Here is a 20,419-nt window from a genome sequence, read left to right on the forward strand (position 1 = left end):
TGGCTGGCTTGAGAAGAAATAAAGACGAACCCTGCAGTTACAGGAAATATGGGAATATTGCAAAGAAGGTGCTGGTAGTTGGCAGATGAAGACTTCCTTTCTCTCACTCCCAGTAGTGCCTGCTGTTGAATTCCTCTCACTGATTTGCCAAGAGGTCCATGAGAAAGACACTGAGGATGTGGTAGGAGGAATACAGAGTAGCAAGCTGATGCTCCTAACTTCTTAAGACTCTTTTAACCTAGGGAAGAATAAATGTTTCATTGATATAGCTGTTCAGTGGGTGGTCTTTTGTGTGTGTATATAAATCCTCTCTAGTCTCCTGTTTATATTACCTCAGCCCCCCAAAACAAACCACATATGAACAAAAAGAAAAGCGAATTCCCAAGAAGTATAGCAATCTGAGCTGGATGGTGGCTGGGTAGAGGTAGTGCTAGTTCCTTCCAAAAATAGAAGGGGTGAGCTTTAAGCAAATACTCCAACTTTCAGATTATGAAATAAACCAAAAGTTCATAAAACAAAATGGATTGAAACACTGTTTCAGACTTGTGTAATATCATGCCTCCCTGTTCCCTTTATTGTGCAATCACTTTTTTCAGTTTTCTATAGGTGTCCTTCATAATACCATTTGTTTAACTTAAACTGAAGGCAAACTTGGCCATCTACTGTAACAACTATCCCTTACCAAAAGCAGGGATGTCTTGCTCTCTACGTGCTGCTTCTGGCCAGACATTTGCATTTTGAAGCTGTAATGCTTGCAGGCCCTTAGCTGAGCTGATCTAACTCAATAATGAATTGTTTTCCTGCCAGCTCAGTGATGTAAACTTGCTTAGGGAAGGAGATTGACAAGCATCAGAGCTGCTGCAAACTGATTGATGGGAGTTGAGGCTGAGAGAAGATAAGTTCACACCTGTATTGTATTGGTCCTTTCATTAATGTGGAATATATTTAGAGAGGTTATCTTTTAGGTGACTGATACAAAATTGTAATGCAGCTTGATTTCATGGAAGAACAAAATCTCTTTTTCTTCCTCCCATCTCTTGAATATCTTTCAAGCCAACTTGATGGATGGAGACTGTTAAAATACTGACTCTTAACTAAAGAAAGATGGAAGTAACAAGTTAGGAGTACTTTAAATTGAGGCAAAGGTCAGTCAGAGACAGGCTTAAGCACATCATCCATAAGATGAAGCAGCTTCAGCTGAAGTTGTACCTGTTAAGACACCAAAGTCTCCTGTGATGTGAATCGCACGTGAAATCAAATGTGGTCATATCAAGTGCTCATTTGAGGGACTTATCAAAAGATTTGTGTAGTTTTGCTCTGAATTGCCATAAATAAGAACAATTCCTGGACCAAGCTGGGGGAAGAAGTATTCTTGTATAAATGGCAAATGAGACATAGTGTGAATAATGTAACAGATTTTTTCAAAAAATTAAAAGCAACAGTCCATTGATATATACCTGCAAAATATGATTTGGCATTGCAAAACTGTATTCTGGAGTGTACTGAAGCCCAAAGCAGGCCTGGCACTTTGATTTCTAGAGTCGTCAGTGTATGTATAAGCATCTTCTAGGATAAAAAACTCCAGAGGAAAGCTGTTTGGGTTTTGCTTAGTCTCTCTGGTATATACATGACAAAAACAAAAAAAAACCCCCATAACCTACCTGTAAGGATCTGTGCCTCTCTTCACTTGGATACCTGTGTTCACGTTCTGATCTTTAATCTGCTCATCTCGTTTACTTTCGCCATGTCTGATCCAAATAGAGCTGAATGGTGTGCACTTAGCATTTGGGAGAATGCTGGTGCAGAACTGCTTGATTGCCTTTCTCCTCTTAGTATGGTTTGCTCTGTATGCTGCTAGGCATGAGGAATGTGTGTGGGATTTTTTTCTGATTCCCCCTTTTAAAATAAGCAGTTTCACTTATTTGTAGTAAGTATTTCTATTCTGTACAGTCCCTGGGTGTTCATCCTATTTTCTGATATGTGGAGAGATGTGTCTTGAGCTCTTTTCTAAAAAATGCCAGTGCAGAGTCAGCAAGGTAGAGACCATAGCCTCGTGAATTGAGAAGTCTTCCCTTTGACCTTCTCAAAGAGCACACTTTCCTGGCTGATAATCTTCTCTGAGCAGTTAGATGCAAATTCATTAAATGTCACTTTCTGTTCTGCCAGCATGCTGTGGTCTAGCCTGTGAAATAAAGGTTTTTCTCTAAGCCTCCTTATTAGTTAAACTATTGTCTGCCTACCGCTTCTCTCTCATAGGATTTTAGGGTATATAAACCTATCACAGGGAAACTCCCTCAGGGTGCCTGTTCATGCCCCTTACTTGCCCAGTACATAAACTGCATTTCTGGGTTAAACGTACTCATGTAATGACTGGAATCTTCTGCATGAGCCACTACTCCGTGTATTGCCTGTCCTTGAGGAGCAAAGACCTTGTTACAGTAGCATCAGCCAGAAATGTTAGCTTCAAACTGTACTTGACTCTGATAGCCTTTCCCAAAGTGGGCAACATGCCAAAAAAATTAATATGGATAGGTTGATCAGTGTGTATGAAACTCTCAATATGACCTTTATTCTTGAATCCTAATCGCTTAGGAAAAATTATTTTGTATAGATTGTAGATCTTCTGGTTCTTGCCTGTTCTCTTTGGCTTCTGCATGCTGGCGTTTGGAGTGTTGTGCTGCCCTCTGTTAGTGCAGGGGTTTAGGTCCTTAGCTTCAGCAGTTGACCTGTTTGTGAGGGGGAAAGGAGAGGATTAAGTCAAGATTAGACTTTTTTTTTTATTTCTTGTAGAGGTTTAGCTGTTCCTGTAGTTAAAAATGCATGCTATTTACAACTGTTTTGAAGAGAAGACCATGAGTACAAAGTGGAATCGATGGACAAAACTAGAGCTCTTCTCGTTAGCTCTGAGACTTGAAAGCTGTGCATGTATACTCTTCACTGGTTGGAGTTGTGCAACTGCTGAAATACAGTAGACTCAAACATTTCTTGGTAGATGATCCTTGAAACACAGCAGAGTAGCATTGTGTTTTAATACTTTGTGTAGTGTGGTCAATCAGCTCTGAGGAAAATGAGAGAACAATGTGGAAGTTGCTAAAACATAACATATTAAAAATCTCCTCCTTGGTTTTAAATAAGCTTCTCCTCTTGTTTTGTAGACTTCTGCTTGCTGGATAGGTGGAAACACTGAGCCATTGACTGGGTTTACATGGAGGGGTGGATGTGAACGGGAAACCACTGGCATTCAGATTTGGAGTGAAGTGTTTGTAATTGATAAACCCAATGGGACAAAGGTAAGTGCTTGACTTAGGTGTATGTAAGGAGTTTTTTACCTCTATGTGTATACCTTTAATGCCATGGGTTTCATGGAGGCAGTTCAAACATCAGTTGCTTTCTTTTGCTTTCAGTAGCTGCATAACACGTTTGGAAACCTTCTATCAGTGCAAGTATGAATTTTCCTGCTAGGTTGTAAGCTTCAATCTCCAACAATAGTGCCGTTCTGAGAGTACTTTGTTTTGACAAAGTCTACCCTGTCCAGGCTGATGGGTGGATTATCCTGTGAATGTTGTAAAACTGTAATGACTATTAATATCATATATGGACAAATGCTGTGATAAGAACAGCTCTGTAACAAGCATTATTTTTTTGAAAGGTGAGAATGTGTTCTAGCTTGTAGTTGTGTTTTAGTGAAATGTAATGCATGGTTATAAGTACTAGAAACAGCTTCAGTGTCTGGAAGCTGGTCCTTCCATATGGTTTAACAGGTAGTCCATAAAAGAGGACTAACAGTCTAACAGTGGGATAAAAGACACTAACTCTGTTCTAATCAAAGACAGTGCACCTTTTTTAACTCTAAGTCTGTTTAACTACAAAGTTTGGTTGTAGGTCTTTATCTTCATGCTGAAACAAAGTGTTAATGTTGTTAGTAAATATTTACTCCACAATACTGGTGGTGTATCTCAAGCTATTCATGTTGTCCTGAACCATAAGCTCTTGATTATTTAACTTTTCATACTCTTTGCATTTGCAAAGGAAACATCTGATGGCCAATTAATATGAGACACTGAACTTAAACAGATAGTGGCTTAGGGGTGTGCAGGAAGTTTTATCAAATTTCATAGCTAACCAAACAGTTCTGTGGCTAAAAACAGTTAAGTTGCGAGGATCTGTTTGTGCTCTGGGGAAAAAATCCTTTGCTTGTTCTTGCTTATCGGTCATCTCTAACTGAAAGAGAAGAGAATTGTAGTAGATCCTGAAGATAGGAATTGGACAGTTTAACTTTTATCATTAAGATCACTTCATTCCTTATAATTCCAGCAGACAGTCAGTATCAATTATCTTGTTTTCTTCTGAAAATGATTAAGATACATATTTAAGAGTAACCATCTCATTCAGCTCTGATGAACTATGCTAGATTGTCGGGTGAGACTGAAGTTCTTCCAGTAGGAGCTGTCTGTTACTGTGCACTGTACGTACCTCCACTGGGCTGAGGGAGGCTATTTCTGTGGGAGAGGATAACTAGTGTAGCAAGGCCAAGGATTTAAGGCTGATGATAGGGCTTCGTCATTGTTGCTTACTAAGCTGTAGGTGCATATAGGCATGTGCACAGGGAGCCGGCTGAGGTTTAATAAGTAGTTACAGGGGCAAAGACTTGCTCTACTTGAATTTATCCTGATGGCCTGGAGTTTAAAAGTGTAACAATTTGGTTAACTATTGCTGCTGTTTAAAATTCTCTAGGTTGCTGTATTACTCATGGATACCCAAGGTGCCTTTGATAGCCAATCCACTATCAAAGACTGTGCAACGGTTTTTGCTCTGAGCACCATGACGAGCTCTGTCCAGGTGAGAATACCTGTGCTGGCAAATAATGGCAGCTATAGGAACCCTCTAGCCTGAACATGGAAGGAATATCTCTCTAGCCACGCTTTGAAAGTTCACCTGCATATCTTCCTCCAACTATGATTTAAGCTTTCATACTTAATGTCTTATTTTCAGTTTAATATACTACATAAGTTTCTCAGTGGAATCAAGGTTATCTGGGGCCAAGCTGAATTAAATTGCTGACTGAACTGGGGAATCCCAAAGAAAAGATGCCGAAGTAGCAACCACTTCTGTACACATGTGCTACAATCTTTTTTAAGACTTTAGATACAGCTTGGGGTGAAATTACACTGATCAGCTAAACTTACAATTGCTGCTACTGTTAAACTTCTGACAATTCTCTTGTGCTATGCTCAAAACTACTTCTAAGCTTCTGCCTTAAGCATGCCAAAAGTGAGCAGGTTTTTGAGGGATGACAAGTGACCTTCAGACGTGCTAAAACATGAAAGTAACGGGAGTATGTAGAACACTACTTCTGCCCTGTGGGGTTGTGTTGGTGGGGTTTTTTTGTTTGGCTTTTTATGTCTGTTTTGTTTTGTTCTTGTGGTTAGGGTAAGTTGTGGGTTATTAATGCATCTTTGAGTTTACTGCTGTTCAGGATTTGTGCTTTTGAAACAGATGTGAGCTCCCTGGATAAAATGATATTTCTCTGGGAAGATTTGAAAGCAAAAAAACTTTGAACTAACTACCCAGTCATTTCTCTGTTGGAGATGCAGCTGCTGGATCACTGAGTCCTAGAGCATTTGGACTTGAGGATGGCAAACATGTGCCCTTCTCAATCCTCCTGTCTCACACCTATGTGGTGATTTGAAGCATTCAGCAGTCTTCTCTGATTCCTTTATGGCTTGCTGCCTTGGACATAAGCTGTTTTAAGAAGGATTAGGTTAGTCAGCAGTGGTTTTGTCCCTAGCACTTTGTATAAGGAAGTGACTTTTGTTTGGGATGCATTCTGTGACACCTTTCTAGTTGCTGACTTTTCTGGAGGGGGTAGAAATACTCAAGATATCCAAAAGAGACTACATGAATGTAAGATAGTGTTTTCATGTTAGACTATAATTCTTTTACTGGCTCTTGTAGGTATATAACTTGTCCCAGAATATTCAGGAAGATGACCTTCAACATCTGCAGGTAAGAATATACTGAATTTACATTAAGCTGCTTCTGAACTGATAATCTTGACATTGTGATTTGGGAGCTGCATGCTACTTCATATAAAACACTTAAGCTGACCTGATGCTAAAACTAGTATTGCCTGTAACAACATCATTTGCATCAGCTCCATGATGCTGTGATGCTTCTGCTGTGACAATGCAGAGGTAAAATAGTACAGGCTTCTAATCTGGCTAAATCTTATCTTTCTAAAGTCTGTGCTTTACGTGGTAAGTTCTGAAATTCCTGAAATGATGAGAAAGGGAAATGTTTTATGGAAGTACTTAGTGAGAAAATTCCAATACTTCTTTTTCCCTAAAATAGAAACTGGTTATGAAATATCATCCGTTTTCCTGAAGAAATGTGGGAGCTTGGACCAGGGCAGAAAGAGTATCTTCCACCTAGAAGCCTTCTCTAGTTTTTCAACTGAGAAACTTCTATAGAGTTTTATTTCTGCTTAGAAACAAAACCAGGGAAGAGTTGTCCTCTTTTTACTGTGGGATTTTCATCCTCTAATGGAATGTTGTTGTCAAAGACCACTGAATTCTGGCTTCATGTGAATGGTGCAAGAACCTTATCTCCTTAACATAAAACCTGTAGCTTTAAAGGCTAGCTTGTGTATTAACAAATGCCTGCCTGTGCTCAGGCCATGACCTTGTCACAGCTTAAAACTGTTTTACGTGTCTTCTGATTGAAAGGACTTCTGTCTTGATAAGTACTGCAAAAGACTGGCTGCCAATACTGGAAGTAGAAGAGCACTAACTAAACATAGTCTTGTGATGCTGTTCTCAGTTAACAGAGTTGTATCACTAGGTCAACACCCCCCACTCCCTAAAAAAAAAAAAAAAAAACAGCCAAGCACTGCAAACAAAAAAAGCCCTAGCTAATTATTTGAAAGCCAAACTTTCTTCATGACTTTGGTCCTTTGACAGCTTCAGTGCAATCTGAATAGAGCAATCCCTTTCTGTTACACTGAATGGTGAGATTTGAGGGATGAAAGGGAAGAGTGATAAATACAAGCAGTGAGTAGGGGACACCCATGCATTTAAAGTTGGGGCAAGGAATTGTGGGCTGAGGGAAGGAAATTCTGAATTTCTTTTATAACAGGAGTTTCTGTTACTCTGAAATACTGTTAGTCTCTGTCTGCCTTTTCTATGTAGCAGGGGAGTGAATTGCATGGGGAGTTAGGATGAAAGGAGCCAGTCTCATGTGGGTACTTGGCCACTTCAGAGCTTCTTTTGCTGAGGATGACAAGGGCTTGGAAGCTCATTTGTGTTAAATTAGTCTTGTAGTTCTCAAATGGTCTTGTGATTAACATGGGAACTGTGTCCTTTTAGCCATGAAATTCATCTGAGATGTTCCACGAGTTAGGAAATTGTTCTTCTGCATTAAAATTGGTACTAGAGGGTACTGGGGTGCTTCCTCCATCTTGATTTCCAAGATCTGTAAGGGGGCTAGCATGGATCAACACCTGACAGCATTGACCTCTGCTGAAACAGCCAGCATAGTCCATAATTTGTGTTCTTGGGGGTTGTCTGGCCCACTCAGTCCAGTGAAGAATGCTGCTGCTGGTATTAAAGATGGTGAAAGCAACGAGAGGAAGACAGCTGACACTTGCCGTTATACTGGAAGGAAAGAACAATTATCAGTTAAGGTCACAGGCTGAAGTAGAGATCTGGGATGCTGCTGAACTTGGCTTGTATTTAAATGTCTGATACATTGGCTCTAGCCAAGTTCCTTGAGATTTCCAGGAATAAATCTTTTGTGGGAAGTAAGGGGTAAATGTTAGCCAGGCTTGCCTCCTTAGCCTAGGAAACAAGTGTTGGAAACTGGTTTGCTGAGAGACACAGCCAGCTTTCCTCTGAGAATAGCCCACAGGCCACCCACTTAGAGCTGTGGTGTGTTGACAGTTATGGAATGGCACTGTGAAACCAGGGGAAATCATGTCTTCTTCCTAAATTTTACTGAGGATTGGTGTACTTCTTGAGGTGTATTGGCCATTCTCAACCCATAATAGGATTTAAGATTGAATGCTTTATTTTCTAGTGACACAATAGAATATTTTACAGTAGAAAAATGTGTTTTATATGTGGCATCCTTACATACTTCTTTCTGTCAGCTGTTTACAGAATATGGAAGACTAGCTATGGAAGAAATTTACCAAAAGCCGTTTCAGGTAACTATATATGTTAAATGAATTAAGCAATTGAATGTGTAGAAAATGAGGCAGGATAATTTATGAAGAGAAATTAGTTGGGCTGAAGCTAGCCTCTTCTTTACAAGTCTGATTTTCCTTCCCTGTCATCACATTTCTTGGCCAAAACACAATGGAAAAATGCTGAAGAGGATCACATTTTGGGCAAGTATAGCTTTGTGCCAGAGTTTTAAGGCATAAAATTGACGCATCAAGTGATGTGCAGACATTAAGGAGAAAAGTTTTGCACTGCCTTTGTACTCATTACTCTTTGAGATACAGTTGGTCTTTGATGGTTTGTGGTTCTCAGTAAAGGTCATATGGCCTCTAAGAAATAGCATTGAGGAGGGTCATGTTGTGTTTCATTTACTTAAAGCATTACTGGCTTCAGCATTAAAACTCTCAAAACTGCTAGCATCTCCTGACTGTTTGCTAGGCCAGAGAAGGGTTTGAGGTTTTTTCCTTTTAGTGGAGACAGACTGAGATCTCTTCCATCTTGAAGTATCCTCCTTAACCTATAAGGGTAGTAGTTGACTGCTGTTAGCGGTGAGTTTTAAGACTCTTGTCTCTAGAATATTCAGCCTGGAAGTGTGAGTCCCCAGTGTTCCTGTGATTGGCCCAGCAAGATGCATTCTTCATAAAGCACCTTCTCTGATATAAGAGTAATGCCAAGGTTTGTTTTCTGTCTTCAGTTGATGGTGGAGAGGACAGTGTAATCCCTGTGGGAAAGCAAAAGGCAAACCCATGGAACAGGAAATTTATCTTTTTGAGACACTTTGGTACTTTTCAGATAAGGAATGAGTTGCATTTGTGTTTGGTGTGTGGGTTTGGTTGTTTTTGTTGGGTTTGGGTTTTTTAAACAAGCAAACACTTGCACCACAAAACTACATGCCTACTTCATTTAGAGCAGCTAAGCTTAGAAATTTTTTTACTTAGAATAATCGTATATGTGATAGAGTTCTTGACCTCAGGAATGATGCAAGCCATTCACTGCTGTTGTTCTTCCTGTTACAGACACTAATGTTCTTAATTAGAGATTGGAGTTATCCTTATGAACATGCATATGGCTTGGAAGGAGGAAAAAAGTTCCTAGAGAAAAGATTGCAGGTAGGTTATCTCCAGTAGTCCTAGTATGGTCTTCTAACTTAAGTGACAACTTACTATCAAGATAATGAGCTTGCTCCCAGTCGTGCGTGGAGTTCTGGTGTTTAGAACTTGACGTTTTTAGTTTCAGGAATGAAAGCTTAAACACACCTTTGTGGTCTTACTGCTTTTAAGCTGATATTTAATCTTAATTGCAGTACTGTAAAACTACTAACAGTTCTTACTGCCTGTTTCGGGGTTTTTTTTTTATCTGGTGGGTTTTTTTTGTTTTTTTTATTGTTTTTTCTTCAGGTAAAGCAAAACCAACATGAAGAGCTACAGAATGTAAGGAAGCACATTCACTCCTGTTTCAGTAATCTTGGCTGTTTCCTGTTGCCCCACCCTGGTCTTAAAGTTGCAACAAATCCAAATTTTGATGGGAGGTTGAATGGTAGGAAGCTTTCCATTGTGTGTTTCTTGATTCAGATTACTAAGTTTATTTTCTTTTATAATGGAAGTTAAACACTGAAATGGTTGGCTGTTGAAATGTTTGATTGGAAAAATGTAAGGCTAAAAGGTGAAACTATGGAATCTAGAAATGTGTATTGTGTGTTCTTTTCAGTAGTTTAAAGGTAGAGGAGTTAAGCAGGCAGAGGGAATAGATATCTTTTTGTGTCTAGCTGTTGATAGTAATCTGATAACTTGGACATAAAAGTCATTAAATAAGGATTCCAGAGGGGAGAATCCAAAGCCTTTTCTCTAAGAACTTGCTAAACCAAAGTTCAGAACTAGAATGACTTTAAAATAAGAGCTGTAGGCTTCTGCTACTGCAGAATGAGAGGCAGTCAGGATCGCTCCAATTGCTGCTTGTCCCCCATCAGAGGGAATGTATCAAAATGGCAAAGGCTGAAAGGTGAGCTCATGATAGTGGGGTGCCAACCACTTCTGTGCTGAGGGTGCAGACCTGTGGGATTACTGTGTAAGCGTTAGTGTTATTGGGGAAAGGCACTTTAAATATTACAAGGACTATGGAACCCTATGCTCTCAATTGGAATTTAAGGTTAAAGAGTAGGTAGAACCTATATTATGTATTTAAGCCTTTAAATATCTTAAGAATGCAGTCAAGAGTTGTGATGCTATGGATTTTGAAGGGTCGTGGGTTATCAGTGTTCCTTTAGGAAATGTAAGATGGGGGGGAGAAAAAAAACTAACCATTTTTTTTTTCCTGAAATTGATTGAATTCTACTAGATATAGATGAGGATTTTAAGAACGAACTGCGGAATTTGGTACCATTACTGCTTGCCCCTGAAAACTTGGTAGAAAAAGAGATTAGTGGATCCAAGGTGACCTGTAGAGATCTTGTAGAATACTTCAAGGTAAGCAAACTCATACTAATTATTTCTGTTAATGGCTTAAAAGAAAGTATTCTAATTTTAGGGCATGTTGTTCCCAGAGAAGATAAGATATCTAGGCTGACACTCACTGATCCGCTCACTTTTATTTTCATTTAATTACTCTGACTTTTCAGAACTGGCACACAACTTCCTAACAGTGTAGGTCTTAGCATGCTACTATTGGAAAAAGTGTTGTTTTTTCTTTTTGCTTTGTAAATAGCCTGGAATACTATTAGAAATTTTTTCCTACTTTGAAATCCTAGTTTGTCTGGATATGTTGCCCCTTTTTAAAAAAAAAAAAAAAAAAAAAAAGAATCTCATGTAGATTGTATAGATAGAAAACCAGCTCTTAAACTGCTAGGTGTGCAGTGAAAATTTCAGATATTCTCCTCTGGATTTTTAACATGCAAGGAAGATGCTTTCTAAACACTTGCATGTGCAGCACTACTGTATGCTCTGAAATATTTGTGTATGATACTTGCAGCTGTTAGACTGTTGAGCTGTTTTGGTATCATGGTGACACCAGCAGAAATGCGATAACATAATCCCTACATCACCAGGAACTGGTTTGGTGTGTATAACCTTTTTTTAATTGGAATGACTTAGACAGTTGGCTTGGTAGGAGGAAGTGGCACTCATTCCTAAAAACATTAATTTTCTATTACTGCTTTTGAACATGCATGTTAAAGGTAGAACAGAGTTGGGCTGATGTTAGGAAAGAAGCTATGCAAGGGAGGAATCCAAGACCAGAATTCTTTCAACACTTGTAAAATGAAGTAACCTTTTATAAAAGAAAGACATAATATGGGATGCAGAAGTCATGGCTGCTCTGACAGGCATAAAATCAACATTCTGGAGCTCAAATGTTCAGTCTCTGTGTTTACATGTTTGCATGCTGCTTTTTGTTCCACTTCCCTAGTAACACTTGATCCTATACAGTGTAGGGAGTGTGCATTCAACAGCAGTTTAGAAAGGACTGCACCCTCAAAACTGGGTGTAAAACCTTCTCTATTGGGAAGCTGCCTGATTGATGTCCCGTATCTGGTGTGGGAGCAGTCATGCAGGGTGCTGTGGAATTGCTGTGTAACTAAAGAGGACTGGTCCCTTGGGACGGTGCATCTCAAGCTGAGATCATGAAGTTTGAGTTGGAAACTGGAGGGCTTTTACTTGGTGGAAATAGCTACAGAAGCAAGGAGGGTGTCGAGGGAACAGAGTCCTGTATAACTGTATACATTTTTGTAGGTTGTCCTACAACCTAGAGCATTGGGTATACAGGGACCCTGATAACCTTATTCTCTCCTCCTCTACAGAGAAAAATCCTCAGGATGGAAGCTTGTAGGGAGAGCAGTAGTAGCATGAAGAACAACTGCCCAGCCTCTGAGAGGCTGAGAGCGGCCTTGTTGGTCTAACTTGTTCAGCTTGTCCAAAGCACTGCAACAGCTACTGCTGCTTGCTATGCCCCCTCCTCTAATCTGTCCTAACAAGCTGTGCCATGGGCCACCTTGTAGGCTGGAGAAGATGACATGAAGGACATGTTCTCCTCCAGCCTTCTGAAACCTTGCTGAAAGAAAAGACACCTGAGGATTAGTGGGGTGAGGAACAGAGGGATAGGCTGCCTGCTTGCCTTCCAGAAGTATTACAGCTCAGCTCTGTCTGCATTATTACTTTGATCTCCTTTTTTTCTTTCCACACTTCAAGGGAGCAGGGTGTATGGGGAAATGTAAATGCTGGTTCTCCCAGCACTGGGGTGCGTTTGGACAGACCTCTTGCCAGAAAAGATGTGTGAGAGAGTCATCTTCACACTTTTGTTTTGGGTGAAGATTTCCTGCCTAGTGAAGACCCTCTCATGTATTTGAGGGAGCAGAAACCTGCTGTCAAGCCTGTCACTTCTCAAGATAGTGGCCATGTCTCCTCAAGGTGCTCTGCTACCCTGATAGGACCCAGCCTCAAATGCACAGGAAAGTAGAGGGTTTAAAGCACTAGGGATAACTGTGAGAATGCCGGACTTGAATGAAGAAACTTGCTTCATATAGTATTATTACAAAGAAATAATCCATGAGCTCTACCTTTATATCACCCCTCTTCTCTCCTCCTCAATCCTAAATATTTAGGAAGAAGAAACCTTTCTTTCTTTCTTTTCTCCCACTTAGGCTTATATTAAAATCTATCAAGGAGAGGAGCTACCTCATCCAAAATCTATGCTGCAGGTATGTTATTTTTCTTACAAATAATCTGATAGATGTGTACTTTGTAAGTTCTTTGCAACTGAAGATCATGACTGCTGTGGGTCTGAAGCTCCCACACACGAGCTATAGCTCTTGAAGGAGCTACATGGCACCAGGCCTGACAAACTCTGATGGGATTCACCTCTCTCAAAGGGGGAAGAGGATCTTTGCCCAGGAACTAGCAGGGCTCATCAACAGAGCTTTAAACTAGGCTCGAAGGGGGAGGGGGGATAACATCAGGCTTGCCAGAGACTTGTTGTGGGACGACGTGCCTAGGTTGGAGGGACGGGGTGCTGGTGAGGGCCCTCGGCCTACTGCTCAGAGACATGCTGAACGCACTACAGCATGCTCAAAGCCTAGAGGACATGAGCCAGGGGCTCCGGATGCAACAGGAACCAACAGGGTAACACTGGGAAAATACATCAAAAGAATTCCAGCCACTCCAGCCAATAAGTCAGCCTCATCGGGGGCACAACTGAAATGCCTCTACGTGAATGCACGGAGCATGGGGAATAAACAAGAGGAGCTGGAGACGTGTGTGTGCCTGCAAGGCTATGACCTTACTGGCATTACAGAGACATGGTGGGATAGCTCCTATGACTGGAGTGTTGGGATGGAAGGGTACAGGCTCTTTAGGAAGGACAGGCAGGGCAGACGAGGAGGGGGCGTCACCCTCTACATCAGTGACCAGCTGGAGTGCATGGAGCTCCACCTGGGAGCTGACTGAGAGCCTATGGGTCAGGATTAAAGGGAGGGCTGGGGCAGGGGACATCACAGCAGGGGTCTGCTACAGACCACCTGACCAGGGGGACTGAGCAGATGAAGCCCTCTGTAGGCAGATAGGAGCAGCCTCACACTCACAAGCCCAGGTCCTTATGGGGGACTTCAACCACCCTGACATCTGTTGGAGGGACAGCACAGCAGAGCGCAAGCAATCCAGGAAGTTCCTGGAATGTGTTGATGACAACCTTCTCCTCCAGGTGATAGAGGAGCCCACGAGGAGAGGTGCCATGCTGGACCTTATTCTCACCAATAAGGAGGGCCTGGTAGGGGATGTCAAGCTCAAGGGCAGCCTTGGCTGCAGTGACCACAGAATGGTGGAATTCAAGATCCTCAGGGCAGCAAGGAGGGTGCACAGCAAGCTCCCTACCCTGGACTTCAGGAGAGCAGACTTTGGCCTCTTCAGGGATCTGCTTGGTAGAATACCATAGGACAAAGCCCTGGAAGGAAGAGGGGCTCAAGACAGCTGGCTAGTATTCAAGGGTCACCTCCTCCAAGCTCAGGAACGATGCATCCCAACAAAGAGGAAGTCAAGCAAAAACACCAAGAGGCCCCCATGGATGAACAAGGAGCTCCTGGGCAAAGTCAAACAAAAAGGAAGCCTACAGAGGGTGGAAGCAAGGGCAGGTAGCCTGGGAGAAATGCAGAGAAACTGTCCAAGCAGCCAGGGATCAGGTTAGGAAAGCCAAAGCCCTGATAGGAATTAGTCTGGCCAGGGATGTCAAGGACAACAAGAAAAGCTTCTATAGGTGTGTTCGTGATAAAAGGAGGACGAGGGAAAATGTGGGTCCCCTCCGGAATGAAACGGGTGACCTGGTTACCCAGGATATGGAGAAGGCTGAGGTACTCAACGACTTCTTTGCCTCAGTCTTCACTGGCAAATGCTTGAGCCACACTGCCCAGGTCACAGAAGGCAGGGACTGGGAGAATGCAGAACCACCCACTGTAGGAGAAGATCAGGTTCAAGAATATCTAAGGAACCTGAAGGTGCACAAGTCCATGGGACCTGATGAGATGCATCCGCGGGTCTTGAGGGAACTGGCGGATGAAGTGGCCAGGCCACTCTCCATCATATTTGAGAAGTCCTGGCAGTCCAGCAAAGTTCCCACTGACTGGAAAAGGGGAAACATAACCCCCATTTTTAAGAAGGGAAAAAAGGAAGACCCAGGGAACTACAGGCCGGTCAGTCTCACCTCCATGCCTGGTAAGATTATGGAGCAGACCCTCCTGGAGACTATGCTCAGGCACATGGAAAATAAGGAGGTGATTGGTGACAGCCAACATGGCTTCACTAAGGGCAAATCATGCCTGACAAATTTGGTGGCCTTCTATGATGGGGTTACAGCATTGGTGGATAAGGGAAGGGCAACTGATGTCATCTACCTGGACTTGTGTAAGGCATTTGACACTGTCCCACACGACATCCTTGTGTCTAAATTGGAGAGACATGGATTCAATGGATGGACCATTTGGTGGATAAGGAATTGGCTGGATGGTCGCACTCTCAAAGAGTTGTGGTCAACGGCTCAATGTCCAAGTGGAGAACAGTGACAAGTGGCGTTCCTCAGGGGTCGGTACTGGGACCGGCACTGTTCAACATCTTTGTCGGCGACATGGACAGTGGGATCGAGTGCACCCTCAGCAAGTTTGCTGATGACACCAAGCTGTGTGATGTGGTCGACACACTGGAGGGAAGGGATACCATCCAGAGGGACCTTGACAGGCTGGAGAGGTGGGCCCGTGTGAACCCCATGAAGTGCAACAAGGCCAAGTGCAAGGTCGTGCAAGGTCCTGCACGTGGCTCGGCGCAATCCCAAGCACAACTATAGGCTGGGCAGGGAATGGATTGAAAGCAGCCCTGAGGAGAAGGACTTGCAGGTATTGATTGATGAGAAGCTCAACATGAGCCAGCAGTGTGCGCTTGCAGCTCAGAAAGCCAACCGTGTCCTGGGCTGCATCAAAAGAGGTGTGACCAGCAGGTCGAGGGAGGTGATCCTGCCCCTCTACTCTGCTCTGGTGAGACCCCACCTGGAGTACTGCATCCAGCTCTGGGGGCCCCAGTACAGGAGAGACATGGAGCTGTTGGAGCAAGTCCAGAGGAGGGCCACGAAGCTGATTGGAGGGCTGGAGCACCTCTCCTGTGAGGACAGGCTGAGAGAGTTGGGGTTGTTCAGCCTGGAGAAAAGGCGACTCTGGGGAGATCTAATTGCGGCTTACCAGTGCCTGAAGGGCGCCTACAGGAAAGATGGTGAGGGACTGTTTATGAGGGAGTGTAGTGACAGGAACAAGGGGTAATGGGTTTAAGCTGAAGGAGGGTAGATTTAGATTAGGTATTAGAAAGAAATTCTTTACTGTGAGGGTGGTGACGCACTGGAACAGGTTGCCCAGAGAGGTTGTGGCAGCCCCATCCCTGGAAGTGTTTAAGGCCAGGTTGGATGAGGCTTTGGGCAACGTCGTCTAGTGGAAGGTGTCCCTGCCCATGGCAGGGGGGTTGGAACTAGATGATGTTTGAGGTCCCTTCCAACCCAAACCATTCTATGATTCTATCAGCTATGAACCTTGAAAGCCATTTGAACTGTGTTGCCTGGGTACACGTTTGTATCTTCCCTCAGTTTCAGCTTTCAAATGGAACAGGGGTATATCTGGTTGGTTGGTTAAAAGCTGCCTCAGTTTCTAAGCATGTGGTTCCTGTTACTTGTTATTTTGTCAGTATCTTTCAGACTGTATTCAGAAGGTTTTAGCATCAGGTGCAGCAGATAAAATGGAGAAGGCTTATAGTAATGCAGCTATTGCCACTGTCTTGCAGTGTTGGGCTACTCTATATGGGTTTGTTAGATTGGATAACTGCATTGAGGTTTCTTTTTTGGGTTGATCCGAGGAGGATGTAATCAGCTTTAAAGCAATCTGAACACAAACTGGTTGTATAAAGCTGTGTGTTAAACCCTTGAATTGTTTGGGATGAAGAGCTTTCACAAAAACGTGGGCTTTAGGGTCAGTTTCAACCATTTTGTTTTGGTAAGACTTTTTTTTTTAAGCTTCCTGTGTCACTTCATTAAGACATGACCACGTGGGTGTTTTATCATCCTTTGAGGAACCAATTCTTTAGACTTTTGGGAGAGTTCAGAAAACTCATCACAATAAAACAAAGGCTGCTCTTATTTCCTCTTCTTAGCATGCCATAATTGTGCCTGGGAGATACAGAAGATGATACCTTGCGGTATTCTGTAGAATAACTGTCCCTGACATGATACGTGAAAATAGTCTTAAGTTCTTACATAGCTACCTGTGAGGAAAAAAGCAAGCTGGTATTACTTCTGCATTATATATGTGAAGTTTTGGTGTCAAAATTTGTATCAGGATTAATATTGAATAGTTTAGTGATCCTTATTTGCTTATTAACGATAGCACATTCAGAAGAGATTGTTCATGATGAAAAGCCTTTACAAGCACATGGGAGTTTGTCTACACCTGTACTAGGAAGCTGAAGAAAACGTTCTCCTAGTCAGTATTTTAATGTATATCGCTAAACTGTGGGGCATTTTCCTGGCAACCTGAAGCTTTGGAGGTTATGTGGGTATGTTGGGCAGTGTAACTATGTGTACGTAACTAGCTGGCAATGCTGTAATCATGCATGGCGTTCAATATTTTCTAGGCAACAGCAGAGGCGAACAATCTTGCTGCTGTGGCAGGAGCAAAAGACTTGTACAGTAAAGGCATGGAGCAGGTATGATGACACAACTTTTTCTAACTGCCTACGTGCGAATACAGGCCTTCAGTTTTGCTGTTGTACTCGGTGTTGGTGTGAGCATGTTAGCGGAGAAAAATAGCTTAGAGCAGGTACTCGTGTGTTTTATGCACTCTGCTCTGAGTTTAGGTGTCTGATGCAGCAAACCCAGGATTCTTTGAGACACAGGTTGCTGGGGGGTATGGGAATGGGCATGTTTGTAAGATACCACCTGTTAGTTCCCCCTGCTGCTCTTGACAGACATCTTAAAATCCTGTGACATGAAATGGGCAAACAGGTGAGGAGACATTTGGTGGGCCAGGGTCGTGCAAGGGTAGAGTTCTAGTATTATAGTCTCATGTTTCTGAATTATGGTCATTCATTAGCTGTAAAATGCAAGGACTAAAATTATTCTAAAGTTTTAAGAACCTTGAAATACAAGAATTATCTTATCTGAAAAAGCTGTATATGTAACTTCCTACTTGCTTCTTTTCTTGAAGATAATGATTTATACCACTCCAATCTGAATGTCTAGGTGGACTTCATACTTCAACGTAGTGTTATGCAAGGTTTTATCATAGGAAAATCTGAAAACAGTTTCATGTCTCATAAAGCTTAACAGGACTATGCTTATTGTGAAACTCTACAACAGGAAAAGACCAGTAGGTGTGATAACATGCTACAAACATAGCTCCCCATTAACTAGGCTAATTCTGGTCTTAATAGCTGAAGTAGCTTTCCATTTTGAAATTGAGTAAGACCTAATGCTGGTGGCAGACTAGCCAGTTCCAGTTTGTTTTGAGAATGCTCTGCTGGTGTAGAGGGACTCCTTCATATGTTTCCGTTTTGGAAAATCTCTTGAAATAGTAAATGGGTGGTTTATAATAAATGCCAAGTCTGCCTCCCTACCTTGAATCTTTAATGGCTTTTGAGATACTGTAGTTGTAAGGTTTCTTTCTTGAGGCAAGGAATAAACAGGAACTGATGTTCTTTTAAACAGACTTTGTTTCCATAGTAATGTTCCCCAGTACTGTGTATTTTTATATATCACTGTAGAGATACACACAAATGTCTCGAATCATTTTTATCCAGATGTCTCAGATGATGTTCTTAATGCGACACAGCTCTGAAATTCCTATTTTTATGAACAGAAGTGGGAACTCTTTGTATTTAAGACTGGAGTATGTAGTTCTTACTGTAGCTTCTGAGTTCTCCTCATGAACCAAAGCCCTCCTTTGCTGAGTGTGCATAACCAAAATATTGTCCCCCTAATGACCTTAAATGTAAGGAACGACAGGTGCAGGCACACAGAGTATAAGAAAACAGTGGAAGTTATTTGTGTGGTGGCCTTGATGCATCAGCATCCTAGTGTTTAATACTCTGAGCAATGTGAAAAGACCATTTTGGAGGATGAGACTAGTAGCTGTTTTCCAGGGAGTTTTGCCAGATGTGGAGGACTTCAATATGGATAAAGCAGAAAGGTGCCTGTTAAACTTGAGCAAAGGGCAGAGTGGTGGTGTCAGAATCTCGACCGTGAGGTTTGCCTTCAAGAAGCTATCCAGTGAAGCCATGCATCTTGTGAGGCAGAAAGGGGATGCTGTACTCTGGAAACAGTTATCTTCTATGTGTCCTGCTGAAGGAGTAGCAGCAGGAGAAAGTTAAAGTTGTTACTGCAGTCAAAACATGAGATGACCAGCACTGCTAAGACTACTTTGAGGCAGAAGAGGGAAGGCTGTTGTTTGGCATTATATGGAAAGAATCTTCAGCTTTTAGACATAGTCTGGCTGTGAGGGTCTGGAGGAGTTGAAGCTGATCTGCTGTATGCATGTCTCTGATGGCCTAAGTAATCTCTAAGCATAGTCCTTAGGAGATCAGAAATCAGACTTACAGAGTGGAAGTCCTTGGAGTCTAACCATTTTCATACCCATGCTGATTCAGGGAGAGGAAGATGGTGGGTGTCCACATCATGGGTGTCCATATGAGTCCATGGTCTTGTCCCTTCAGCAGGAACGTACTCTCACAAGTTGATCAGAATCAAGCCTAGAGGACAGTCTAGGGAAGAACAGACTAAAGATGTCAGCAGCTAGTTCTTGTTAATTCATATCACCTGGTAAGTTCTGTGGAGCCTGATAGTGGTAGGAATAAACTTGTTGAGTGGGCAAAATCTACCCTGTTTGTCCAAGTTCTGCACTGACCCTCTCAGAGATGGAGGAGCGACTCCAGAGGAGGGCCACAAAGCTGATCAGAGGGCTGGAGCACCTCCTCCTATGAGGACAGGCTGAGAGAGTTGGGGTTGTTCAGCCTGGAGAAGAGAAGGCTCCGGGGAGATCTAATTCCAGCTTTCCAGTACCTAAAGGGGGCCTACAGGAAAGATGGTAAGGGACTGTTTATCAGGGAGTGTAGTGACAGGACAAGGGGTAATGGGTTTAAGCTGAAGGAGGGTTGATTTAGATCAGATGTTAGAAAGAAATTGTTTACTGTGAGGGTGGTGAGGTACTGGAACAGGTTGCCCAGAGAGGTTGTGGAGGCCCCCTCCCTGGAAGTGTTTAAGGCCAGGTTGGATGAGGCTTTGGGCAACGTCGTCTAGCGGGAGGGTGTCCCTGCCCATAGCAGGGAGGTTGGAACTAGATGATCTTTAAGGCTGCTTCCAACCCAAACCATTCTATGGGTGACCAGGAGTAAAAAGCTGAGGGGAGGGCTTGTGGCCTTCAGAGTTCTCCTTAACCTTTCTCAAGCCAAGCTTTCTCTGCCTCCTGGTATTCCTTTATTTCATGTTTTCGTAACAGGAATGTATGTGTGGCTGATGTCCTGTCCTTCTGGGCTTGCCCAAAGGGAACGGTTGAAAGTATGAGTTCAGTCATGCGCCATAGCTCTGTACGTGATCAGACAGATATGGCACTTGCTGTGCCATGATGCAAAGCACCTTTAGCTGCTTCACTTGAGACAGGACTCTAGAGCTTAGAGTCAAGAAAGCAGCAGGAGGTACTCTGA

At 42.6% G+C, this 20,419-nt stretch overlaps 1 protein-coding gene across 5 annotated transcripts in view; it reads left to right on the forward strand.

Moving 5' to 3' along the window:
- ATL2 (atlastin GTPase 2) overlaps window positions 1-20,419 on the forward strand; it is a 41,737-nt gene that overhangs the window by 18,351 nt on the left and 2,967 nt on the right. For 4 of the 5 annotated variants that reach the window (XM_054821350.1, XM_054821353.1, XM_054821352.1 and 1 more), the window contains exons 3-11: window positions 3,156-3,290; window positions 4,735-4,839; window positions 5,956-6,006; window positions 8,147-8,203; window positions 9,236-9,328; window positions 9,617-9,755; window positions 10,554-10,681; window positions 12,850-12,906; window positions 17,357-17,428. In XM_054821350.1, the coding sequence (XP_054677325.1) occupies window positions 3,156-3,290; window positions 4,735-4,839; window positions 5,956-6,006; window positions 8,147-8,203; window positions 9,236-9,328; window positions 9,617-9,755; window positions 10,554-10,681; window positions 12,850-12,906; window positions 17,357-17,428 (837 nt within the window). The remainder of the gene's footprint in view (window positions 1-3,155; window positions 3,291-4,734; window positions 4,840-5,955; window positions 6,007-8,146; window positions 8,204-9,235; window positions 9,329-9,616; window positions 9,756-10,553; window positions 10,682-12,849; window positions 12,907-17,356; window positions 17,429-20,419) is intronic. The other variant, XM_054821354.1, reaches the window with a different exon arrangement.

This window comes from Grus americana, chromosome 3 (assembly GCF_028858705.1).
Source record: "Grus americana isolate bGruAme1 chromosome 3, bGruAme1.mat, whole genome shotgun sequence".
Classification (NCBI taxonomy): domain Eukaryota; kingdom Metazoa; phylum Chordata; class Aves; order Gruiformes; family Gruidae; genus Grus; species Grus americana.